Raw genomic sequence first — 27,456 nt, forward strand, 5'->3', positions numbered from 1 at the left:
GTTTCTGCATTAATTTGCTTAGGATAATGGCCTCCAGCAGCACCCATGTTGCCGCAAAGGACATGATTTTACTTTTTTTTTTTTATGGCTGCATAGTATTCCATGTTGTATATGTACCACATTTTCTTTAAGAGGATCCTGGTTCTATCCCTCAGGACAATTCAAGGTTTGGAAACTATTATTGGTTCCTCTTCCCTCTCCTCTCACTGGCAATTTAGTGTCTCACCTCCAAACCAGTGAGGACAGCCATTGCGATACAAAGCGCTGAAGTTGAGATGGGGGAGTAGGAAAGGTATCCTTGTGCACTTAGAGTTAAGACACAAAGAATCACAATGGGTTGTCCAGATTCTTCCATTTAGTGACAGGCCTCTCCAGTTAGAGGCATTCACATTGTGAAGTGGGCCTGTCCTGGCAGAACAATTGGCACTAGACCCTGTCCAGTGTTTCGCTTCTCCTCTAAAGAGCTACTACTTGTCCCAGTGTTGGGGTGGTGGTCCTTTGTCTGCGTTTGTTCCATCAAAATAATAAGTATCATCATAACAATAACAACAATTTACTATTCCTGCTATTGTTCCCATACTGTGTGTATCTGGCATGCAGTACGTGCCCAATAGATAGGAACAATAGTAGGAATAGCAATTCCTCACTTTGCATGTATCACCTCTTATTATCCCTAGAAAGTATATACTATTATCCACATGGTACAGGTGAGAAAATCAAAACTTGTGGGGTGGTGAAGTAGGTTAAATGCCATGCATCTTCCACCATGCTTTTAATTTATTTTTATTTTATTTTTATTTTTTTTAAGCAGGGACTCACTCTTTCATCCAGGCTAGAGTTCAATGACATGATCAGGGCTCTCTGCAGCCTCAAATTCCTGGGCTCTCACAATCCTTCTCCCTCAGCTTCCTAACTGGGACTACAGGTACCCACCACCATACCTGGCTAACTTTTTAACTTTTTGTGCAGGCTGGTTGCCCAGCCTGTGCTATGTTGCCCACTGTATTGCCCAGGCTGGTCTTGAACTCCCAGCCTCAAGCAATCCTCCCTCCTCCGCCTCCCACAGTGTTGGGATTACAGGTGTGAGCCACCACGCCCAGCCTAATGAGCTCATTTTTTGACAAAGTTCTCTTATCAGAGGAACTAGTGTTCATTTATTCAACAAGTATTTTTGAGCAGTCACTACATGCCTATCATTTCACTGTGTTTGTTCCCAGGGATGAATGTGATATATGTAGGCACTGCCTTAAGGATGAAACAAATTCCCCCCAAATTAATGTTGTTGTGCAGGTTTCAAGGGTCTAGGCCATCCAGCCTTCCCTGTTCACTCCCCTTTTACCTTGCTGAACTGCTTTGCATAAATATTAAGTGAAATTGATGGGAGGCCATTGGTTTGGACTGAGCTCCTGCACGCAGCCCAATAAATCAAACCAAAATGGAGTCCCTCTTGCTAAAAGTTCCACACGACCAAGCCAAAACTAAGTGGTTTATATGACCTTCTGAGAAGTCAGGAGACTGAGCTGGTAGCCAAATCCCTAAGCAAGTCCGTTTTAGCCAGCATGAGAAGGAATTCCCTCTGCTCTAACCTTTACAAGGAAAGTCACTCTGAAACAATCTATCTGCTTTTTTTGTTTTCTGGTTCTGCTTTCCTCAGCCCTTTTCTGCCTATAAAACCAAACGTCTCTGCTCAGCTCATAAGAACACTCACTTTATAGAATGAGGTATTGCCCAATTCCAGAACTGCATATAAAAACCAGTTAAGATCTTTGAATCAAATATATCTTCAAAAAAGGAAAAACCTCCAACGCTTTAAAATTATAGATCTGTATGTAGATCCTAATCTGCTACAACACTTCCTCCTCAAAAAGAATAAGCAGGATATTCTTTTTTTTTTTTTTTTTTTTTTTTGAGACAGGGTCTCACTCTGTTGCCCTGGCTGGAGTGCAGTGGCGCAATCATTGCTCACTGCAGTCTGGAACCTGGAACTCTTGGGCTCAAGCAATTCTCCAGCCTCAGCCTCCTGAGTATCCAGGACCATAGGCGTGCACCACCACACCCGGCTAATTTTTTGTTGTTGTTGTTGTTATTAACAACTTTTAAGTTTAGGGGTACACATGCAGGTTTGTTCCATAGGTAAACTTGTGTCATAGGGGTTTGCTATACAGATTATTTTGTCACTCAGGTATTAAGCCTACTACTCATTAGTTATTTTTTCCTGATCCTCTCCCTCCTCCTACCTGCCCTACACCATCTGACAGGCCCCAGTGTCTGTTGTTCCCCTCTATGTGACCATGTGTTCTCATCATTTAGCTCCGGATTACAAGTGAGAACATGCAGCATTTGGTTTCCTGTTCCTGCATTAGTTTGCTAAGGATAACAGCCTTCAGCTCCATCCATGTAACTGCTGGCTAATTTTTGTGGTATTTGTAGAGACAGGGTTTTGTCATGTTGCCTGGGTTAGTCTCGAACTCCTGGCCTCAAGTTATCCTCCTGCCTCACCTCCCAAAGTGCTAGGATTACAGGCATGAGCCACCATGCCCAAGCTAAACCAGGAAGTTTTTGAGTCATCTGTTACACAGTAATATGGCAATACAGATCTGGATGTAAATTCCACACTCTTCCTGCTTAAGAAGTAAATATTAATGACCATGTTGATAGAGCAAATTTGTATTTTAAATGGGTGTGTCCTAACTCATCACCTGCGATGAGTGGAGCAAAGTTTAGATGCCCTGGATGCCACTGTGAAGAGAGAAGACCAGTGAGTCACTGCTGCTAGGACATGTTGCTAATATCACATTCTTGAGTAGTCACAGGGAACAGCTGAACCTGCTGCTGGCCAATTACTGGAAGGAGAAACAGCTCAGTGTCAGTGAAGCCAACATCAGAAAGATGGGTTTTGGCCAACTCCCTTCAGCATCCAGATGGATAATGTTGAACAACTCTACTCAACAGGTTAACTCATTTAGTTATCTGGGGAAGCATGATGGGGCTTAACTGCCTTACTAGATCCATTATGATGCATTTCTGTTGAGAGTGAAAGATTCCCCAGGAACAAGATAAAGGTGATTTTATGACTGAGATAAACACTTGGTTACTCCTGTTCCTCAAATAGCTCAAGTCAAGGATATGCTTTAAGATGCAACCGGTTCTTTTGCATAACAAGATACCACCCTCTGCTTGCTATCTCATGCAGGGTTCTTAGAAGTAAGAACCCAGGAAACATTTTCTAAAGCCAGTATTTAGATCACCTGTTGGGAAGGCTTTCTAAACTACAATGGCTGGGTGCAGTGGTTCATACCTGTAATCCCAGCGTTTTGGGAGGCCAAAGAGGGAGGATCATTTGAGCCTAGGAGTTCCAGACCAGCCTAGGAAACACAGTGAGACCCTATCTCTCCAAAAATAAAAAACAAAACAGAATTAGCCAGGTGTAGTGGCACGCACCTGTGCTCCCAGCTACTTGAGAGGCTGAGGTGGGAGGATCGCTTGAAACTGAGAGGTAAAGCTGCAGTGAGCAGTGATGGCACCAGTGCACTCCAGCCTGGACAACAGACTAAGATCCTATCTCAGAAGAAAACAAAACAAAACACAAAACTAAACTACAACGTACCCCTATCTCCTTGCATCTAGAAAGTCTAGTATGAGCACCTCTTTCCTCATTGAGAATCGCCACCATAATAGGTTACTATCACTAGAAGAAATATGTATTGAAAAAGCCCACAGAAATTTGATAGTGAGATAAGGTTGAAAGCCACCAATGTGTCTGAAATAATACAAAATACCTGTATATTAGATAATCTGAATATGGGGCAAAGAGTTCCTGTTTAAAATATAGTTGAGAAAACCATTCTTCCAATAGACACTTTAAGGCCATCACTGGAATCAGGTAACTGGTGTTTAACTTGTTGCCTGAACCAATTGGAAATTTGCAGCTAATGTCATGCACATTCTGAGCCAATGTGTTCCTTTAAGGGGCTGCCATATTTTTTTTCTTTCTCCTTGTGTGTGGATTTCTGTTTCCTGTTTCTATTCTGACAGCCTTTGCAGTTGTGTTTTTTCTTTTATCTTATGATGTCTCGATCGCTTTTGGAAACAGGCAGAATATAAATTACAAATTAACAGCATGAAGCTGGCGGGGAAGGTAGGTACTCAGGTTTCTTTCTTGGCCACAGCTATCAAAATGCATTTTCAGAACAACATGGAGGAAACTACTAGAAGACTTAGCAAGTGTCCCTTTAAGGAATGGGCCCGTGGAAGCAGCTACCCTCAGAGAAATCCCTGCTCTGCCCTGCTAACAAAGTCTCACAACTCTCCACAAAAGATTTCTCTCTCAAGGCTCAAAGGCAGGTCAAGCCTCCAGGAGGAAGGTACCCAGGTAGATAAAAGATGTAAGTTGTAAAGCTAATTCCCAACTCAGGGCAGAGCTGTATATCTGACACTCCCCCTCTTATTGGGATGATGATGTGGTTCATGCATTGCGTAGGTTTTAGGCTTCCTCTGGAGGAGAGAACTTTGAGCCATCAGATAAGAGTTGCAAGCTTCTCTTCTTGTAACAGGAATGTTTCTGCCTCCTTCAAACCCCCTCTTAGAAAGCCTGTAGAGAGAAGTGTCTCCAAAAAAGGCAAGTTGAGTTTGCCTCTGGGATCCTGAAATCAGCTGGCAAAAGCAGGGGAGAAAACAGTAGGGGATGGGGGGACCTTCATTACAAGAAAACGTAGGATGGACCAGATGGGTGGCGGGTGGAGAGGGCCCTCCAGAGCTTACTGCACAGAAACCAGCCCCCCTCCTGGCATAAAATCATGCTCATGGCCAGCCTTTCCTGGGCTGCAGGGCACCTCTCCTCTCAGTAAGGAGCACTCTGGGCTCACACACAACTTTAAAAATATCTCTCCACCCACTGAAATTTGATTAATCAGCCAAGTGCTCACCCATGTGTCACAGTGGTGGCAGAGATGCATGTGATGGTGATGTGACGGGTACAAGGGAAGCACACAGGGTCTCATCTCACAGGGAACAGGATTCAGTACATAAAAGTGAATGGCTCTCAGGTCCAACAGATGCTGGTTATGTGACCTTGGACAAGGTTATTTAACTTCTGGATTTTTCACATTTGCAAAAATGTAGTTAATAACAGTACCTGGGCTGCGTGTGTTGGCTCACATCTGTAATCCCAGCACTTTGACAGGCTGGTCGAGGCCAGGAGTTTGAGATCAGCCTGGGCAACATAGCAAGACCTCGTCTTTGCTAAAAATTTAAAAATTAGCTAGGCATGGTGTTGTGCACCTATAGTCTCAGCTACTCGGCAGGCTGAGATGGGAGGCTTGCTTGAGCCCAGAAGTTTGAGGCTGCAGTGAGCTATGATCATGCCACTGCACTCCAGCCTGGGCAACAGAATGACAGCCTGTCTTTAAAATTTTAAAAATAAATAAATACAAATTACAATAATAGTACATGCATAATAGGATGATTGAAAGGGTTAAATGAGTTAATGCACATAAAGCACTTTGAACAATGCCTAGCACATAGCAAGCACTCAATAAGCTTTAAATGTGATGATTATGATGATGACAACAGTGACAATATTGAAACTAAAAAGTTGAATGAATAGGTAGGGATTTCCCAGGCAGACAAAGAATATGTCTGGCCCAAGCAGCTTAAACATAAGCAGAGGAGGAGGAGGGAGCCCAAGGTAGCAGGGGACGGTGTGGAGGCTAAGCAGGGAGTTGAAGCAGACCAAAAAAAGAAGGGATTCAGCCACACAGCACTTCATGCACTTTGTCACCAAGTCTAGATACCGGTAACATGGCTGTAGGCTGTAGAGAGCTATTTAAGAATGATAAGCAGAAGCAAAATGTTAAAAGGTAAAGTGCTATAATGGTTGACAATTTTAACTAATTCAGGTGAACAAAATAAAATTAAATTAATTGTAATAGGCTGAGCATGGTGGCTCATGCCTATAATCCCAACACTTTGGGAGGACGAGGCAGGCAGATTCCTTGAGCCCAGGAGTTCCAGCATGGGCAACATGGCAAACCCTGTCTCTACAAAAAATACAAAAATTGGGCCGGGCGCGGTGGCTCAAGCCTGTAATCCCAGCACTTTGGGAGGCCGAGACGGGCAGATCACGAGGTCAGGAGATCGAGACCATCCTGCCTAACATGGTGAAACCCCGTCTCTACTAAAAAATACAAAAGCTAGCCGGGCGAGGTGGCGGGCGCCTGTAGTCCCAGCTACTCGGGGAGGCTGAGGCAGGAGAATGGCGGGAACCCGGGAGGCGGAGCTTGCAGTGAGCTGAGATCCGGCCACTGCACTCCAGCCTGGGGGACAGAGCGAGACTCCGTCTCAAAAAAAGAAAAAAAAAATACAAAAATTATTCAGGCATGGTGATGTGCACCTGTAGTCCCAGCTACTCGGGAGGCTGAGGCAGGAGAATCACTTGAGCCCAGAAGGTGGAGGATAAAGGTGGAGGAGCTGTACTTCAGCCTGGGCAACAGAGGGAGACCCTGCCTCACACACACACACACACACACACACACACAAACACACACACACAGAATTGTAACAGACTTCTGGGTATGACAAAGAAATGTGCGCAAGATTAACCCTCCCACCATGTGCCATAAGCCAGGCACAATAAAACTGAACCAAATATATGAGGCAACTGTTTTCAGGCAAATGACAACAGGCAGCACAAGATTACAATTGCAAGGAGAAGGGAAATTCACATGGCGAGCCCTATGCTCATCCTGGCTGTCTGCCTGGGGACAATTTCCCAACCGTAATTCATGTAGTAGCTGCAGGAACTAGAATCTGCAGGGTAGGACAGCAGAGAGAAGAACACTATGCAAAGAGGGAACATCAGAAGCCCGTGTGTGGGTTCCCCATGAACATTTGGTTGAAGCCTATGTTATCCAGATGCAAGGTGAGATTAAATAAGACTTACCAGGAAGCAGCTGCTATGAGGTTGAGAACAGAAAACAAACACTATAACTGAAGCAGCAGATAGTGGAAAAACCTCATTAGTACTGCAGGCATCCAGCTAAGACACTAGAAAGACCACCTCTTAAGAAATGGTCAGTTTCCACTGATTTGCCCTAACAGAGCATAAAAATAAACCTACACAAGTTCAAAGTGGTCAGCCAGTAATTGAATTACCTACTACAACAAAAATTAGCACTCTTCAGAGAAATATAACAGAACACGTAGTCACTCTAACATAGAATTCACAATGTTCAGTCTATAGTCAAATATTCACAGGCATGCAAAGAAACAAGAAAATCTGACCACAGTCTTTTTAAAAAGTCCATAAAAACCAATCCCAGGATGGCCTAGAGCCTTGATGTTGGATTTAGCACATACAACTTTAAAGAGCTATTATAAACATAGGAAAGTATATTCAAAGAATTAAAGAAAACTATTTTTTAATGATTAAACAGATAGGGTATCTCACCAAAGAAATGGAAACTGTAAAAAAGAACCAAATAAAAATTCCAGGTTTGAAAAAAAATTGTGTGTGTTTCCGTGTGTGTGTGTGTGTGTGTGTATGTGTGTGTGTTGAGAGAGAGAAAAAAAAAAACCTAAATGCTGAAAAATGTTAAAAAGTAAGCCAGGCACAATGCTTCATGCCTATAATCCCAACTACTTGGGAGGCTGAGGCAGGAGGATCACTTGAGCCCAGGAGATCAAGACTGCAGTGAGCTTTGATGGCACCACTGAACTCACCAGGATGACAATGCAAGACCCTGCCTGAAAAACCTAAATAAATAAATTCTAAAAAATAATAAATAAGTGAAGGATATACAAATATTCACTGTACTTTCCAAAAACCTCTGCAGATTTGAATTTTTTAAAACTAAAGAGATATTAAAAATATATATATGTATATATATATACAAAAAAAGAAGATAAAAGTTATAAGCCAAGGCTGGGTGTGGTGGCTCATGCCTGTAACCCCAGCACTTTGGGAGAATGAAGTGGGAGGATTACGTTAGCCCTGGAGTTCAAGACCAGCCTGGGCAACATAGTGAGACCCCATCTCTAAAAAAAAAAAAAAATTTTTTTTAATTTAGCAGGTGTAGTGACCCACACTTGTAGTCCCATCTACTTGGAAGGCTGAGGCAGGAGGATCGCTTGAGATCAGGAGGTTGATGCTACAGTGAGCCATGTTTGTGCCTCTGCACTCCAGCCTGGGCAACAGAGCAAGACACTGTCTTAAAAGCAAACAAAAAAAGAAGTTATAAGCCAAGGAATAACCTAACGAGGTGTGCATTTGAGTAGCATCACTCCAATGATATCGAACTGAACTGACATGTGGGTGGATCACACATGAAACCCAACAAGATCAGTTCTAGTGAATGCTATTGTCTAGGAAGTGGAAACCTGACCCAAGGCAATACCAGTGTGATCAGAGAGGAAGGAAGAGTTATATAATACGTAGAGAGGTCAAGATATGTGGGACTCACAATTGTATGTAAGGACCAAGAGATAACAAGGATGATTCCCAGATGACTGCTGTGACTGACTGGCAATACAATTTCCTGGGAAAAATCCCAGACAAGGGGCAGTTTTCAAGAATAAAGAAAATCCATTTCAGCTTTAGATATTTGGAGTTTAAGGGACTTGTGAGACACCTGCACAGGACTACAGGTACTAGGTCTAAAATCCAAGAGGGAGGCAGGACTAGAGATATAGATCTTGAGGTCATCAGCATGTAGAAGCCCAGACAGATGGCAACAAAAACCAACCCCAGGAGACAAGAGTGTGCCTCATATTTCTTTAATCTTTTTTAAAAATTTCAAATCTATAGAGGTTTAGGAACGCACGGCAAATATCTGTCTTCCATTCTTTTTTTAAAAAATTCTTTTTGTTTTCTTTTTTCTGAGGGAGTGCAGTGGCACGATCATAGCTCACTACAGCCTTATTTCCTTGGCTCAAGCAATCCTCCCTCCTCGACCTCGTGAGTAGTTACGATTATAAGCATGAGCCACTGTGCCTGCCTTTAAAAAAAAAAAAAAAAAAAAAATTTCAGTAGGCAGGGGATGAGGGGTACACAACGAATGCAGAGATGACAAATACGTAGACAAGAGGAAGGAGGGGATCTAGGTAATGACATGGGTACCAAGGCAGTGATGGACCGCAAAAACAAAGGTGTGAACAACAGTGCCAGACGCTGAAGAAAGTTCTGAGTAAACATTAAAAGTCATCTAGGCCAGTCATGGTGGTTCACGCCTATAATCCCAGCACTTTGGAGGCTGAAGTAGGCAGATAACCTGAGGTCAGGAATTCAAAACTAGCCTGGCCAACATGGTGAGACCCCATTTCTACTAAAAATACAAAATTTAGCTGGGCGTGATGGCAGGCACCTGTAACCCCAGCCACTTGGGAGGCTGAAGCAGAAGAATTGCTTGAACCCAGGAGGCAGAGGTTGCAGTGAGCTGAGATCGTGCCGCTGTACTCCACCCTGGGTGACACAGTGAGATTCTGTCAAAAATTTAAAAAAAAAAAACAGTCATCTAGAGGAGGCAAATAGGGGCTCCTAGAGAAAACTGAGCTGCAGGAGAGCAGTGACTCTGGAATAGTCAAAGTGACATTGGTCAACTACTAAAATGGAACCCCAGGTTCAAAGGATGGCAGTCTAGTATGTCTGTTCCCATACTCAAATGAAAATACCCCCTACAATATACGAAAGAGTGTATCAGTATAAATATTAATTTTGAGGCCAGCTATGTTGGCTCATGCCTGTAATTTCAGCATTTCAGGAGGCCGAGGCAAGTTGACCACCTGAGGTCAGAAGTTCAAGACCAGCCTGGCCAACATGGCAAAACCCCATCTCTACTAAAAATACAATAATTAGCTGGGTGTGGTGGTGCACGCCTATAGTACCAGCTACTTGGGAGGCTAAAGTCAGAGAATCGCTTGAACCTAGGAGGTGAAGGTTGCAATGAGCCGAGATTGCACCACTGCACTCCAACCTGGGCGACAGAGCCAGACTCTGTCTCAAGAAAAAGAAAAAAAAAGAAAAAAAGGAAGGAAGGAAGGAAGGAAGGAAGGAGGAAAGGAGGAAAGGGGGAAAGAGAGAGAGAGAGAGAGAGAGAGAAAAGGGAGAAAGAAAAAGAAATATTAATTTTGAGACATGCACACATGTGAGAGACTGAGAATGTTTGCTAATTGCCCCACCAATGAAATTGGAGAGACACCATTTCCACCCACACTTGGAACTACAGTGGCACATAAGGAAGGAAGACTGACTCACCACAATACATTGACAGCAAATCATGCAGTCACTCCCTACTTCACAGCAACTGTTTTCCATGGGAATCTATTCCTCAACTCAAGCCCACTTCAGCAGCACCCTTTTTTAAGCTCATTTGGGGAACACAACTTAACTGCAGCCATGGGTTGGTATGTCGCATCCTGGGTTATCTATACAGCACAGGTGAAAGCCAAAATATTCCTAGGATGACTGAATGTACAAGAGTAGTTTGGGAATGGGAAGGAGAGAAGGAGAGGGGAAGAACAAACAACAGAGATGGAGAATTCTGTGGCACTGGGAGCAAAGACAGCAGGAAAGACCATCGAGATCCCCCGCCTCTGCCCAGAGCCACGGGCTACATGAATGTCTTCTGGAAACTGGAGACGGCATGCATATCCATCTCTCACCAGTCTAAGGATAAAAAGGGGAGGCCAGGCGCAGTGGCTCACGCCTGTAATCCCAGCACTTTGGGAGGCCAAGGCGGGTAGATCACAAGGTCAGGAGATCGAGACCATCCTGACTAACATGTGAAACCCCATCTCTACTAAAAATACAAAAATTAGCTGGGCGTGGTGGCAGGCACCTGTAATCCCAGCTACTCAGGAGGCTGAGGCAGGAGAATTGCTTGAACCCAGGAGGCAGAGGTTGCAGTGAACCAAGATTGCACCATCGCACTCCAGCCTGGGCGACAGAGCGAGACTCCGTCTCAAAAAAAAAAAAAAAAAAGGCAGGGTGGGGGTGGGGAATATTATCTCAGGTTTGGGATAAAGTGAAGAAGGCAAGATTCATTTTTTTTCTTTTTTCTTTTTTCCCTAGAGACAGGGTCTTTCTTTGTCACCAAGGCTCAAGTGCAAGTGCAGTAGTACAATCATAGCCCACAGTAGCCTCAAACTCCTGGGCTCAGGCAATCCTCAGCCTCCCAAGTGGCAGGGACTACAGGCATGCACCACCACATCCAGCTAATTTTTTGTAGAGACAGGGTCTCCCTATGTTGTCCAGGCTGATCTCCAACTCCTGGCCTCACGTGATCTTCCTGCCTCAGCCTCCCAAAGTGCTGGGATTACAGGCATGAGCCACTGTGCCTGGCCAAAGCTAGACTCTTTACACACCTTGTTTACTGACAAATACTGAGCCTACAAAAAAAAACTTCATAATGTTGAGTTACAAAGCATAATAGAAAAAAGCAATATAAATTATACAAAAAAAATTTCATGCAAAGGAAAGGTACTATCATCTGGAAGACTTGGAGAAAAAGACTTTTATTATGAATATATATATAAATAATTTATGACCAGAAACAGAAGAGATTTTCACAAACTGGAAGATGGCTAATAGTTATTTCCTAATACAAACTGGAAACAACCCAAATGTCCATTGAGAATAAAACAGGAAAATAAATTAAGATATATTTATATACAATAGAAATTAAATATTAAAGAAAATAGGTAAACTTCAGATGGAGGTGAATTTAGTTTAAGATTAAGATAGCATTACAAGGCCAAGCACAGAGGCTCCCAACTGTAATTCCAGCACTTTGGGAGGCCAAGGTGGGTGAATCACTTGAGGTCAGGAGTTCAATACCAGCCTGGCCAACCTGGTGAAACGCTGTCTCTACTAAAAATACAAAACTTAGTCAGGCGTGGCGGTACATGCCTGTAATCCCAGCTACTTGGGAGGCTGAGGCAGAAGAATAGCTTGAACCTGGGAGGTGGAGGTTGCAGTGAGCAAAGATCGTGCCACTGCACTCCAGCTTGGGTGACAGAGTGAAACTCTGTTGTCTCAAAAAAAAAAAAAAAAAAAAAAAGCATGATGAGATTATTCAATAAATAGCATTAAGAAAACTATTCAACAATCACACTGCATATATCTAATAGAATTCCATATAATGCACTCTAAAAGTATAAGATGTTGCTAATAAATCTGGTATATGCATAAACTTCCTGGATAGATGTAAGCTCCTTGGAAAGAGGCAATGAATATTATGCTTATTTGATTTTCCTCTACTACCTAGAAGGCATTTCCTCCTCCACCTACTAAACATCCTTTTAACGAATGAATAAAAATGGATGAATGAATGAATGACTCTCCATCAATCCACCTTCACTGAGTTTGGTTGGGTGATTCCCAACTTTGATCATTTTGATTCAGCTTTGCATGTTTCCCTCCCGAGCTTTGTTTAAAGAGAAGAAATAGAAACTTTCCAGAAGGGAACTGCAGTTGAAAATGACCTGCATGGCAGTGGTCCTTTTCATGCCTGTTTTCAGAGGATAACCATTCATGAAGGGCACACCTTTGGCCCTTACACTGGGGGAAAGGGATTTTCCATCATTGGTGGTAAACACGAACAGGTGGGGAAACCTGTAGCCACTCACAAGCAGAAGGCTGCAGTGGCTACAGGGTGGAGAGGTAGAGAGCAGATAAGGATAGCACCCAACTAATGCCTATGCTCAAGGCAGCCAGACCACAAAGGATGCTGCGATGTCCATCAGTGTCCAACACGTCAACCTCCCAGCGCAGCACCACCTGTCCTCTGAGGGTAAATGAGTGTCCCCAACCAGCAGAACTTTAGGGTCACCATGCCATGAAGCAGCCCGAGAGAACAGCAAGCAAACTCTGCCCTGGAAACTGGCTTCCCCACGACCAATCTATAGTCATCTGAATTGATTCAAGCCAGTTGGTTTCCAGACCCTGCGTGCCTGCTCTAAACTCCAAACACATCTGCACTGTACTGCCCAGAGCCCCGAGATGCTTGTAATAAACCAGAAGCAGTCATAATTCAGTGTTCACCTTGGCAAAAACTAAATAAATAAGTAGAATGAATCTTCCATCAGAAAATAAATGGCCTTTCCCCAGGTTGAGAGCCTGGATTACCCTCCTGAAGGACAAACACAGCATCTTCACCCAGCCAATCTCAGGCCTTTACAAAGCTCCCAGTTCACTCAATAAAATACCCCAAGGCTGCCAATGCTCAGGCTGCCAGCCTGGGCTTGGAGGGCTCTTAGAATTACTCCTACTAATCTACATACTGAAAAAGTGCATTTCAGTCCTTCTCAAGCTGCCTTTGCCTGATTAAAATAGCAAGTTTATATGCTTTTCTATTTGGCCAAGAAAGTGGAGGGCAATTTCAGCAGGGCACCTAAGTAGGGAGAGGAGGGTTGAAATCCAGCCAGCAGCCCTCTTGAAAAGCCATGCACCTCCACAGTTGCCCTGAACAGTTGCCTTAGCAGAGATTGAATTTAACAGTGAAAAAAGCCATTGTGCTGAGAAGTCACAGAGAAATCATCTCCTAATCATTCATGGCAAAGTTGGGAAGCAGGAAGTGGGGAGAACATGGAAAGCCATGGATGATTTCCAGACTCCATTTGGTTAGTGATTTTTAACCTCTTAAAGAATTGCCCGAAACATATAGATAGTGTTACCCAGTTCTCAGCCAGGGCCACTCAGTGGGTCCTGCATGCATGGGGGACTCCCAGTCCCTCCTGCTAACTGATGACTGAGCCTCGGGGATCTACCCAAATAAACACAACCAAACATCCACCCCACATTAATGCACCACCTGCCCTAATATTCATTCACATTGAAGACTCCCATAGGTAGGAGAAGCCAGGGCCTCACTTCACCTCCCAAACACACTGCTATGAGCTGAATGTTTGGGTCCCCCCAAAATGCATATGTGGAAACCTAATCAACAACGTGATGTCATTAAGAAGTGAGGTCTTTCAGGAGGTGATTAGGAGGGAAAAGCCCTCATGAATGGGATTAGTGCCTGCTATGGTTTGAAAGTCCCTTCCAAACCTCACATTGACATTTAATTGGCATTATGATAGTGCTAAGAGGTGAGATGGTTAAGATGTGATTAGACTATGAAAGATCTGCCCTCATGAATGGATTAATGTCATTATCTCAGGGGGAAGTTCATTATCCAGAGCGTGGATTATTATAAAAGTGAGTTTAGTCCTCTCTGGCTTTCTTGTTCTTACCCTCTCTTGCCTTTCCACCTCTGTCATGGGATGAAACAGCATGAAGGCCCTCACCAGATACCGGTGCTGTGCACTTGGACTTCCCAGTCTTCAGAACCATCAGCCAAATATACTTCTTTTCTGTATAAATTACCCACAACGTACTATGTTGTTATAGCAACACAAAGCAGACTAAGACAGTGCCCTTATATACTCAAGGCCCAAAAGAACTTATTCACTCTCTCCACCATATGAGGACATAGCAAGATGGTGACATCTATAAATCAGAAAGTGGCCCTCCCCAGACATCAAATCTGCTGGCACCTTGATCTTAGACTTCCAAGCCTCCCAAACTGTGAGAAATAAATTTCTGTTCTTTATGAGCCACCTAGTCTATGGTGTCTTGTTACAGCAGCCTGAACAGACCAAGATACCACCCAAGGGCAACCTCAGCCTGATTTGTGGTCGCCTTTATGGGCTCACTTTGGAGGAGGTCAGAGCTCAATTTCCCGCTTCTGTGTCCTACATCAGTATACCTTTTGCTCAACTGAAGACCAGAAGATGTAAGGGTCCCCGATCTCCTCTCAGACCATCAGTCTTTGTCCAGACCACAGTGAGAAGCTGCTATCCCTAGGAATCTTGACTCTGCCCCCATCACTACACTTCTTCAAACATCCCCCAGACTCTCCTTGGACCCAACCTACCAGGGCCACATCCTCTGCTGCCTCCCTCTTCATTCATGTAAATAAGCAAGCATTTAAATAAGCATGCAGGCAAAATGATGACAGAAGGAGAAGCTATTTTAGGCCTCTTCCCTTCACCTCCCTCACCTCCTGCCTGTTGTGAAGCAAGTTTGGCTTCACTGTCTCAGAGTCGAATGTCCTCCACCTTCCTTCTGGGAGAAATGAGGCTCCCTAATGTGCACATACAAAGCACATTGATTTGAACCATTACACTTAAAAGCAAACATGTGGGCCATCTGGGGTAATTTTTACTTCTCTACTTGAGAAAGCAAATTTAAACCTTGTGCTTTAAAATTGTATTATTACAAGCAACAAAGTATTCAAAAACACTGGGGAAAACTGATTCTGGTTTGACCTCAGCAGATGCAGTACCTAGGTAAAAACATCAGGCTAAATCAACCTAATTCCCTATTCCAGGAAGAAAACAAAACAAAACAAAACAAAACTTGTTTTTCCTATTTTTAATTTTTTTTAATTAGAGGATCGGTTTATCCAAGATACAATGAGACACAGTCCTAGGATGAATTTAGTCATCATGTTCCCAGGTTTATGTCCATCCCTAACCCCTGCCTTGAACACCCAGGGCTGTACTGTGTTACAAAGAAACAGAGGCAATTAAAATAATTGCTATCCATTGCCACCTAGACAGAGCTTCCAGATGATTCCGATTTGGGCAGGATTCAAAGCACTATGGCCAGAAGTCAAGAGACAGCCATTAACAGGGCTTAAACCTCCCCTGCAGATGGACTCTATTGTTGGTGACAACATAGAAACCACAATTCCACTGGTGATAAAGACTCTGGAAATTGGAAAACACATTTTAAGAGAGGTGAAGGCTATCCCCCCAGTCAATATCCAAGAAAACTGAAATATCCACCGTAGATTGTTCAGGCTATCAGATCTGTCCCACACACACACACACACAAAGCCACTTGGGTAAAATTTTGTCTCTGAACTCTTTCCCATCATGGTTACACTTGGCCACAACTGCCAAGGAGTGGCCAAAGTCCAGGGCATTCAACTAAGCTTCAGAATAGCCACAAACACCTCCCTGGGAGGGGGGCCAACCCCCCAAACAGGGTAGGCTCCTTACCGTCGAGCTCTTCCACGGAGATATTAGCCAGCTGTTCACTGTCACTGCCAGCAGAGAGCGATCGGTTGAGGTAATTCCCCTTGTACAACAAGCCGGCGGTCACATGGTGGAACGGCATCTTTTCCCTGCCCAAGAGAGAAAAGGGGAGGGGAAAAGAAAGACATCATCATTCATTCTTCCTTTCCTTTCTTAAAGGACCATCCGATTTTCAGATGGCCGGTGTCATTGTTAAAATAACAATATTTCTAGTGGGAAAGTCAGTATATTTCCAGGGTCCCAATGACCTGAGCAATTTCCAAAGGAACTCAGGTTCTTCCCATTTCTTCACTGTACATCTTACTTCATTTTCCCCATTTAATTATGAATTTGAACCATGTTGTCCTTGTTAATCATGGCACACCACATCACCATCAAACTATCTCTTTATGCAAATGGCAACACTCTTGACTCCTTTCCTCGGCCTGATAAATTCTCACTTGATGCTTGTAAGAAAGGACTGAGAATCCCAGAAGTGTTGGCATGCCCGGGGACTACATGTCTTGGCTGTGATCAAGCAGAGATCCAAGTGTCTCATTTCTCCCAGATAATACAGACATTGCACTCACACAGCACTCAAAACAGGTAGGAAATGCCCAAGCTCTAAGTAAGTACATGCAATGGTCTGCATCTCAAGAAGCAGCTGCCAAGCCTGGTTGAGATGCAGATGCTGCTTACATGAGTGGTGTGTGAGCACACACATTCTGAAATGCTAATCACACACGTTCTGAAATGCTAATCACACCTGCCCTGCTGCAAAGGGGAGTGACAGCCTTCAGGTGTCCCACAATGAAGCTGCTTCCAGCACTCGCACACAAATTTAAAGCATCCTTTTAGACCAATAGAAAAAAGCTCCTGCACCCAGATGGTCATCAGTAGGGCTTAGAACTTTCCACTAATGCAAGGCTGACTAGAGGGTCCAGGCTATGAAAAAAGAGATGTGAGATAAAAGGACAGCAAAGACAATGGAAGAGAATGGAAGAACAAGCAAAGACAAGAAAGAGGAAAGGCAGCTGGGAAGATGATCATCTCTAAAGCAGAAAGAGCACAGCTCCTGGCCCAACTTGTCCAATGATGCTCTCCGTGACTTTGAACAAGACGCTGAATGCTTCATATTCTGCTTCCCCATCTAGCAAGGGGGATTAAGAGGATGGATAAACCTTTGAGCAGAATTAGGGCCAACAGGCAGGAAGCACAGGGAGTCAATCACAAGGTGTGGGTAGAGAACACCTTTGTATCAGAGCTTCTGGAAGGTGAACTGGGCAGCAATCAACCTGTGAAACCCCTGAAAATTAAAAGGTTTAACCAGGAACACAAAGCCAGTTAGTGACAGAAGTTGTTCTAGAACTCCAGCATCCTACATGCTATTTCCATTAGGCAGCCCCAGCTAAGCGCCAGACATTTCCACCCGGATGTCAAACCCTCATTTCAAACTCAAAATGTCTAAAAATGAATTAATTATCTTCCTACAAAGTAGGCAACACTTCCTGGTTTCTCTATTTCTATCAAAGGTGCTTTTTGCTCATCACAACAACTGGGACAACTCTCCCAAATGCTCGGGGCCCCAAAAAGTAAAACAGACACATGGCTGAGGCAAGAGCCAACTGTCAGCTTGCAACCCATCCCCTCGCCCTTAACTCTTCCCATGGCTAACAACGTGTACATCCACAGGACAATTGCAAATGGCAGGATGCTGATTACAAAGGGCACATGCATTTGCCAATTATAAGGGGTACATCTTCAGCTAGTTACAAGTCAGATGTTCCAAAATCTATCCTTATATTTAAACATAATACAAGAATCTTTCTCTGGAAGAATACTTTGATGACCACCTCCTTTTCCCTCCAAGTTAATTTTCAGACCAAAAAGCTTTCAAAGGGAGAATCGCATGTATGAATTAGGACTACTCTGTCTTTTCCTTAAGGCCAATCCTGATTTCTTGGGACTGTGTGTCATGGTCATTTGAGTATGGACTGATACCCACTGCCATAATGTGAATGTCTCCCCCAAATTTTATGTGTCGGAAACTTAATCCCCAATGCTACAGTGTTGAGAGGTGGGACCTCTGAGAGGTGATTCGGTCATGAGGGCAGAATTAATGCTGTTATTGCAGGTGTAGGTTATCTATCACAGGAGTGAGTTCCTGATAAAAGGATGAGTTCAGTTGGGTACGGTGGCTCACACCTGTAATCCCAGCACTTTGGGAGACCTAGGCAGGTGGATCACCTGAGGTCAGAAGTTCGAGACCAGCCTAGCCAACATGGTGAAACCCCACCTCTACTAAAAATACAAAAAATTAGCCAGGCGTGGTAGTGCACACCTGTAATCCCAGCTACTCGGAAGGCTGAGGCAGAAGAACTGCTTGAACCCGGGAGGCAGAGATTGCAGTGAGTTGAAACCATGCCATCGCTCTCCAGCCTGGGCAACAAGAGCCTCTCAAAAAAAAAAAAAAAAAATGAATTCAGCCCCTTTCCCTTCTCTGTCTCTTTCATTCTCTCTCTAGTAACACTCATGCTCTCTTCCTCTTGTGCTACAGGACGACACAGCAAGAAGGCCCCTGAAAGACTCTTGCCCTTGGACTTCCCAGCCTGCAGAGCTGTAAGAAACAAATCTTTGCTCTTTGTAAACAACCCAGTCTCAGGTATTCTGTTATAGCAGCACAAAACAGACTGAGACATCCATGGTCCAGAAAATGAGATGTCAACCCTGGCTAACACTTCTTGTGTGATTTCAACTTCACCCACAGCACCAGTCCTACACGCAGTGAGCCTCACCAGCTGTTATCTTAACATGTTTAAGTCTTCATAAATATGGGAAGACACCTGCTCTGATATTATCTAATTTGTTAGCTAAGCCTCACTAGATGAGCCTCACCAGCTGCTATCTTAACCAATGTTTAAGTCTTCATAAGCATGGAAAGACACCTGCTGTGTTCTTATCTAATTTGCTACCCGGAACAAGACCCACTAAGGTCGGTACAAAAAGTATTCCTTCCATTCCACCATGCATCACTCTAGTTTCTCAGCATTTTATAAATATCTTCCTATTGTCACCTTTTACCTGGTTGTCTGCAGCTTTGGATTCGTTACACAAAATTTTACAGTCATAATAAGGATGTTATACTCAAGCAAACATATCCAACCCACGCCCCAGTTCAGCCACAGAATAAATGTTGAGTACTTTGCAAAGAAAACTGGTCACAACTGAATCCCACTTGATATACCAACATAATTTGCTTCTGAAAAAAAAAAAGGCAGCTTACAAAATTAGGTACACATTCAGTTCATTTAGTCTCTGAATTCAAAAAGCTCAAAGTCTAGTGGGAAAGAAAACGTGCAATTGAACCATCCATATAGATATATAAAGTCATGTTCAAGAAAGGGAAGAACATTATCCTAAATAAGCTAAAAACAGCTGCTACAATTAAGGACTAAATTTCACTCCAAGCTGCCTAGGGAAACCCAAGCTTTAAGATTCTCTCCTTGGCTAAGGGAAGAGAAATATATAAGATCAAGCAAAGACAAATCTTATCCTGAAACTAAAACTTGAAGATGGATCCTGCTATACAGGGCAACAAACAAAAATAAATAAATATTTGCAACAGCAGTTTCACTCATTGTGAAATATTTAAGCAACTGTCATGAAAACAATCTTTCTGTACTTTATGTAAGCCAGTGATATGGTCTGAATGAATGTGGCCCCCAATAATTCATACACTGGAACCTAAGACTCTAATGTGATAGTATTAAGAGATGGAGCCTTTAGAAGCTGATTAGGTCCATGAGCGTTCCTCGCCTCATGGATGGGATTAATACCCTTATAAAAGGGCTGGAAGGAACTAACAAGCCCTTTTGTCTTTCTGCCTTCCACCATGTGAAAATGCAGCAACAAGGCAGCATATTGGAAGCCAAGAGCAGCCCTCACCAGATGCAAAATCTATAGGTGTCTTGATCTTGGACTTCCCAACTTCTAGAACTGTAGGAAATGAATTTCTGTTGTTTATAAATTAGCTAATCTAAGGTATTTGTTACAGCAGTAGAAACTAAGACAGGCAGAGTGGTTTCATGGTTAAGAACTGGCTGGGTGCAGGGGCACATGCCTGTAATCCCAGCACTTTGGGAGGTGAAGGCAGCAGTTGGAAACCAGCCTAGACAACATGGTGAAACCCCATCTCTACTAAAAATACAAATATTAGCCAGGCGTAGTGGCAGGTGCCTGTAATCCCAGCTACTTGGGAGGCTGAGGCACGAGGATCACTTGAACCCGGGAGTGGAAGTTGCAATGAGCTGAGACTGTGTCACTGCACTCCAGCCTGGGTCATAGAGGGAGACTCCACCTCCAAAAAAAAAAAAACCAGCACTTTCTAGTCAAAAACAGTGAAACAGTGTTAGATTTTAATCCTACCTCTGCCCTTATTAGCCAGGTAAATAAGTTGCTTGACCTCTGTCAGCCTGTCTCCTCTTCTATAAAACTAGGGTTTTAATACATACTGAAGAGAATAGTACTGTTGTAAATATTAGATAAGATAAACAGCCAGGCATGGTGGGTCGCATCTGTAATCCCAGCACTTTGGGAGGCCAAGGCGGGAGGATCACTTGATGTCAAGATTTCCAGACCAGCCTGGGCAACAGAGCAAGACCCTGTCTCTACACAGACCAAAAAAAAAAAAATTAATTAATTAATTAATTATCTGGGCATGGTGGTACACACATGCAGTCATAGCTACTCGGGAGGCTGAAGTGAGAGGATCATTTGGGCACAGTAATTTGAGACTTCAGGGAGCTATGATCACACCACTGTACTCCAGCCTGAGTGACAGAGCAAGACTCTGACTCTAAAAAGATACAATACAGACAGCACTATACTTAGCACCAGGCATCTGCTCAGTGAGTATCACCAGTAATTATTTGCTAAGGATTATATGAAGCAGGATGCAGGGGCAACAAGAAGTCATGGACGAATTAGATTGATGCCTGGATTACATGCTGGATTACAAAGGAGGGTCGTTGAGACCTGACAAAGGGCAAGCTTCAGGGAGAGGCTGGCATGTAAACCACTGTGCTGAGGGATCAGGCGTGAGCAGCAAAGCACCAGCGCGTTCCAGTGCTGAATGGTGTCAGCAAGCTCTGGCAATACCATGCAGAAGGAGCTACTTGAATGGAAACTGCCAGAGCCAAAGAAGAGTCCATTTTCTGGGTGCCAGGAAGGCTAAATGGTCATATCAAAGATATTGAGAGGTTAAAACCAAAAGGGACAGTTACTGTTAATGGGGTCAAGGAACTGGTACATTTCTTGACAGAGTAATATACTAAAGAGGCCATGTATGGTGGCTAACACCTGTAATCTCAGCATTTTGGGAGGCTGATGCTGCAAGATCACTTGAGGCTAGGAGTTCAAGACCAGTCTGGGCAATATGGTAAGACTGTGTCTCTAGAAAAAAATTTTAAAAATTAGTCAGGCATGGTGGTGCACACCTGTAGTCCCTGCTACTCAGGAGGCTGAGGTAGGAAGATCACTTGAGCCCAGGAGTTTGAGGCTGCAGTGAACTATAATCTTGCCACTGCCCCTTAGCCTGGGCAACAGAGGGAGACCTTGTCTATAAAAAAAATTAATTAAATAACTAAAGAGCCTCATTCACATTAACTTGAAATGATGCCCTTTTGTGATGGTCAATTTCATGTGTCAACTTGACTGGGCCATGGGTTGCCCAGATATTTGGTTGAACATTATTCTGGATGTGTCTGTGAGGGTGTTGCTGGATTAGGTTAACTTTTGAACTGGTAGCCTGAGTAAAGCAGATTCTCCTCTCCAGTGTGGGTAGGTCTCATCCAATAATGAATAGAATGAATAGGCTTACATAGAATGAACACACTGAGTAAGAAAGAATTTGTTCTTCAAACTGTCTTCAAGCTGGGACATCCATCTTATTCTGCCCTTGAACTCAGACTTGGACTGGAGCTTTTCACTATCTGATTCTCAGGTCTTCAAACCAGACTGGAACTATACCGTCAACTCTCTTGGGTCTTCAGCTTGCTGACAGCTGACTGTGGAATTTTCAGAGTCTGTAACTGCATGAGCTAATTCCTTACAATAAATCTCTTTAAAGTTATACAGATAGATAGATAGATAGATAGATAGATAGATAGATAGATAGATAGATAGATAGATGATAGACAGATAGATAGAAAGAAAGAAAAATAGAGATATGTGATAGATGATTGATGAATGGATGATAGATAGATAGATAGATAGATAGATAGATAGATAGATAGATAGATAGACAGATTCTGTTTCTTTGGAGAACCCACGTTAATATACCTTCTTTTTTTTTTTTCTTCTACAGTACCAAAGACCCAGGCACATTTGCAGGAGGGTAGCAGTATTATTCTGAGCAAAGCCCTGAGTGTTCTACAGGGCTTCTAAAGCAGTACTACTCAAAGTGTGGTCTATAGACCACTGCTACTTGCACACCATTTGTTGCTGGTCTGCAGTGAGATAAGTACAAGAATTGAGAGAAAGCATTGAAATAGCAATTTAGAGCATTGCCCCAACTTCTAAGCACATGACCAGTGGACTCGATTTTGTATATTTTGCTTCTTTTATTTTCCTGGTAATTCTTTCTTACTGTATTTTTTTAAAGTATCAGTCTACACAAGACTGAAACTAAAAAATAAAAAAAAAATTAAAACTGGTCCTTCATCACAAATAGTTTGAGAAGCATAGCTCTAAAGTATTTAATTTATGTTGTATAGATTTGTGATAATGAACCACAGAGAGAGGAAGAAAACCATTTGGAGAAATGGCATCTTAACTTGTCCCTGAAACTTTTTCAAAGAGCTTAAGACTTCTTAAAAGTCTTAGATGGACTTCTGAAAGAAGTTGAAAGACTTCAGTTGATTCCTGAGCTCTCTACAGAGTGCTGGAGAAGTACATGGCATCTGTTGCAGACTTGACGGCAATCCGTGTCCTACAATTACCAGACATACAAGGGGCAATATTGATCTTGCATGCTAAAGGTTAAAGAGCCTAACCAGCCCTGATAGAGCCTTTGCCAAATTCCTGTAAAAACAACCACGAAGGCACACCAAAATAGTGATATTCTCAATGACACCAATGCCAGGGTATGGAAGAAGCTTCCATAAAATCAGTACAGTTAGGATTAGAATGACGAATAATCAGTGGTGCAGCCTTGAAGTCAGAGAGGGAATAATAGAGTCAGATAGTACAGGGATAAGAAGAGATTTTTATCTACCCAAATTCTCTTCTATTTCAGGGACTTAGGGATGACCAACGAGAACAGCAGGCAATCACCCTTCTGACTGTGTTGGAATTGCTTTATTCAAGCAGCCAAGGTCAAATCCCACCACTGACCTTTCCACCACTGTGAAGCAACAACCTTTTTCCTCTAGCTACTCATGGATCATAACTCCCAGTATGCAAGGTGGCTAGAAATGGAAGGTCTGAGACATGAACCCTGTACATGAAGATGAGAAATTGGCTGCAAGCCACAGGTGTTGGTGAGAAGGACCCCAGGAGTAATGACCTATGGGGATCATGATTTTTCAAGCATTGCTTCAGAAAGGAAAAAAACTGTAGAAGGCCTCGAATAACCCAGAAATATATATCTCCTCCTCTCAGTTCAAGAGCTACATGGTGGGGACAAGAAGATCTCATCTTACTCCAGCAAAGATGCTCTCGACAAAGGCCAGCTAGACCCTGGACATTTGGCTAAGCGCTTTTAAAACAGTTTTATTCCCTTGCTAAAATCCTGCAGGGGTATGCCAGTTGGCAAACACTGAGTTTGGACAGATCTCAAATCAGACAAGAATGAGTAAGCAAAAACACTAACGTAGTAGTCTGTGTAAAAATTCTGCCTCATTAGAGAAGGAAGAACTTTCAAGAAGAAGTAGAGTAAAAGCCTATTGCCAACAATGATACAATACAAGAAAGGACAATTTTACAAACTTTCTGTTTTATGCCCTAAACTTTTCAGCAAGGTGTCTATGACATAGGGATGCAAATTCATAAAGAAATATCAGAGTGAGAAGAAGAGATGTCAAGACAAAAAGAAAAGGCAATAAGCTGAGAGGTAAGCCAGTTTGGAAAAGGTGCAGACATTTGCAAACAAAGGAGAAATCCAAAAACAGTAACAGAATGAAAACCTGCATTAATGGCAATGAAGAATATTTCAAAGAAACAGAAATTTTAGCACATGCCATAATGCACCCATGTACCCACCACCCAGATTTAATGATATTTTGCCTTCTTTGCTTAGATTTTTTTTAAAGAAATAACATACTACACTGAAACCCTTACCACCTACTCTATTTCTTCACTTCCCTCCCTCCACAGTGACAACTCTATTCTGGAGGTGGAACATATCCTTCCTGTCCATGCTTTTAAATTTGTCCACATTTTGATGTAACTATATAGAATATATTGTATTATTGCTGTGTCTATCTTTAAATTTACGTAAATGATATTACACCTTCCATATGCTTTTGCAACCTGCATGGTTCACTCTATATTGGCTTTCTGGGATCTATCTAAATCCATACACATATACCTAGTTAATTAATTTTTAACTGCTCAACAGTTTTCCATTGTACAAATACCCAATTGTATAAATTACCCAATTGATGGAAAAGTGTACTGCAATGAATATCCCCATGTGTGTCTCTTTGTAGTTCTCTGAACTGTATACCTAAATAAAATACTACCTGCTTGTTGAGTATGCAAATCTTTACCTTTATTGGATTTAGTGAAGTTGCACTCCAAAGTGATTGGGTTATTTATTAGTATATAATAGTTATTTATTGATATATAATAAATTACCCCTGAACTTTGTGACTTAAAATAAATATTTATTATCTCAGGTTCTGTGGGTCAGAATCAGGAGCTGCTTAGCTGGGTGGTTCTGGCTCAAGGAGTCTTCTCTGATTGCAGTCAAGACACTGACTGGGGCCACCATCATCAGAAGTCCTGACCGGGGCTGGAGGATCCATTTCCAAGATGGCGCACTCACATAGCTCTTTCTTTGTTCATGTGAATTGGGAGCACTCACATGGTTGCCAACATGATGCCACTAAACATGGATTTGGAAAGAGATGTTCACAAAAGGTCTCACTTTCTTGTGGGTCTCTCCATAGGGGAGCTGGATCACCCCAAGCAAGTGATCAAAGAGACAGGGTCAGGGACTCTTATGACTTGGTCTTGGAAATCACACACCTTCACTTCTGCCACATTGTTTCATTAGAACTGTGTCACTGAATACAGCCAACACTTAGGGGGAAAGGAATTAGACTCCACCTTTTGAAAAATGGAGTATCAGAGAATGTTTAGATGTGTTTTAAAACCACCTTAGTGATTGTGACAATTTACAGATCCACCATTAGTCTAGGAGTGTGTCAATTTCCCCGATAGCCTTGCCAAAACTTGGTAGCAGACTGTTTCATTTTTAATTGGATTTCCTTGACTGCTAGCTTAAGCATCTTTTTGTATGGCTTTTGCCCATTCAATTTCTTCTGCTACAAGTGTGCTTTTCATCTTTATGTATTGGATTGTTTATAATTTTTGCACCGCTTTGTCCTTCTATGTTACTGTCCAGTGTCTAATTTCAATCTTATTTTTAACCCCTTTTCCCCCAAAATTAGTCAGTATTATTGTTTCTTACAACCGATGCTTATCTAAACTTTTCCACAAGTTTGCCAATTTTCTGCTCATCACTGGTTCTTACAGGCTACTCTTTTGTTCCAGATTCAATTTCTTTTTCAGTGACGTGTAAATGTAAATGAGGGGCTATAAATGGCAAGCTTTCTAAGTCTTTGTCTTAAAAGTCTTTATTTCAACTTCATTTGAATTACAAAGGTTAACCTAGTAGAGAATCATAAATTAATGATTTCCTTAGCACTTAGAAAATGTTTTGTTTCTGTTGAGAAATCTATAGGTATACTTGCTGTTCACCTATTCATACTCATTCTGGACAATTCTAAGTCATTACGTTTTCAGATATAGGCACTCTCCAAATCTCTTCATTCTCTTTTTCATAAGCTCTTATTAGATGTACGTTGGACCTCTCTGTTCAAGCTGGATTCTCTTGACTGGTTTACCCAAAAGCTATTCATAGTTCATCTGACCAAGGAAGCTGGGAAGCCAATAACTATTTTCCAGACTCTCTTGCTACTAAGGTTCTGGATGAAAGTTAGTTCTAATATTCAAAAGCTCTTACACAAAATTTGCCATATAGACATGAGGTGAAGGCAGTGGTATACTGGTAAATGTTTAGCCCTCGCTCTCAAAAAGAAGCACTCTTGATGTGTAGCGTTTTCCATTTTCATGATATAAATATTCCCACAAGGGCCAATTCCAAGCTCCCAACATGTGCCACTAAACATGGATTTGGAAAGAGATGTACAGCAGTATACCAGCATACCGCCGCGCAGCATCTCCGCCACACACACACACACACACACACACAAGACTAAATTAACCACAAAATCACAAATAATAGTAAAATGTAGCAAAACGATTAGGAAGTGATGAATTTTAAATATTTATTACCCTGATTTTTAAATTTATTTCATGGTAAGTTTATATACCATTTTTAAGAATGAACACATAGGCTGAGTGTGGTGGCTCACACCTGTAATCCCAGCACTTTGGGATGCCAGAGTGGAAGCCAGGAGTTCAAGACCAGACTGGGCAACATAGCAAGACCTCATCTCTACAAAAAATAAAACAATTAGCCGGGCATGGTGGTATGTGCCTGTAGTCCTAGCTACTCAGGAGGCTGAGGTGGGAGGATTGCTTGAGCCCAGAAGTTCAAGGCTGCAGTGAGCTAAGATTAAACCCCTGTACTCCAGCCTGGGTAACAGAGAATGAGACCCTGTCTCAAAAAAAAAAAAAAAAAAAAAAGATGCATTTAAAAATCACCTCACAAAATCCTTCAGAATGTAAAAGTGGGTTCTCACAAGCCAGTATGAGCTGGCTCCAGCATGTCACTGTTTCCTTGCCATGTTGTGACTTTCTACAGAAAAGAAGACATGAAAACATGACATTTTCCTGCAGCAACATTCCATTGTTCACACTCCAGTTTCTTGGCTGTGACAAAGCAGCTATGGGGGTGGCAGCAATGGCTTCTGAATCCCCAGATCACAGCTCTAGGGGACCATTCCCCAAATGTTGGGAAGTCAAGAGAATGTTGCAGGGACAACATACTGCAGTGGCAGCCTCAGTGGTAGTAACTCTCCTGGAGAGTTGGCTTTGAATTATTCTGGAAGTCATGCCGGACAACCACCTAAAATCCACTCCTTCAACCCTTGAACAATTATGCAAGTATCAAATCCCTCATATTAAATCCCTGCCTGCTTAAAATAC

The 27,456-nt window shown here is 42.6% G+C and overlaps 1 protein-coding gene across 14 annotated transcripts in view; it reads right to left on the bottom strand.

Moving 5' to 3' along the window:
- CALN1 (calneuron 1) overlaps positions 1–27,456 on the bottom strand; it is a 685,843-nt gene that overhangs the window by 486,235 nt on the left and 172,152 nt on the right. For all 14 annotated transcript variants that reach the window (XR_001889765.1, XM_017895194.1, XM_017895192.1 and 11 more), the window contains one exon: positions 16,045–16,169. Coding sequence is in view for 13 of the 14 variants with exons in the window: in XM_017895188.1 (XP_017750677.1) it covers positions 16,045–16,169 (125 nt within the window). In the remaining variant the exon portion in view is untranslated. The remainder of the gene's footprint in view (positions 1–16,044; positions 16,170–27,456) is intronic.

Source organism: Rhinopithecus bieti, unplaced genomic scaffold (assembly GCF_001698545.2).
Source record: "Rhinopithecus bieti isolate Rb0 unplaced genomic scaffold, ASM169854v2 scaffold_23236, whole genome shotgun sequence".
Classification (NCBI taxonomy): Eukaryota; Metazoa; Chordata; class Mammalia; order Primates; family Cercopithecidae; genus Rhinopithecus; species Rhinopithecus bieti.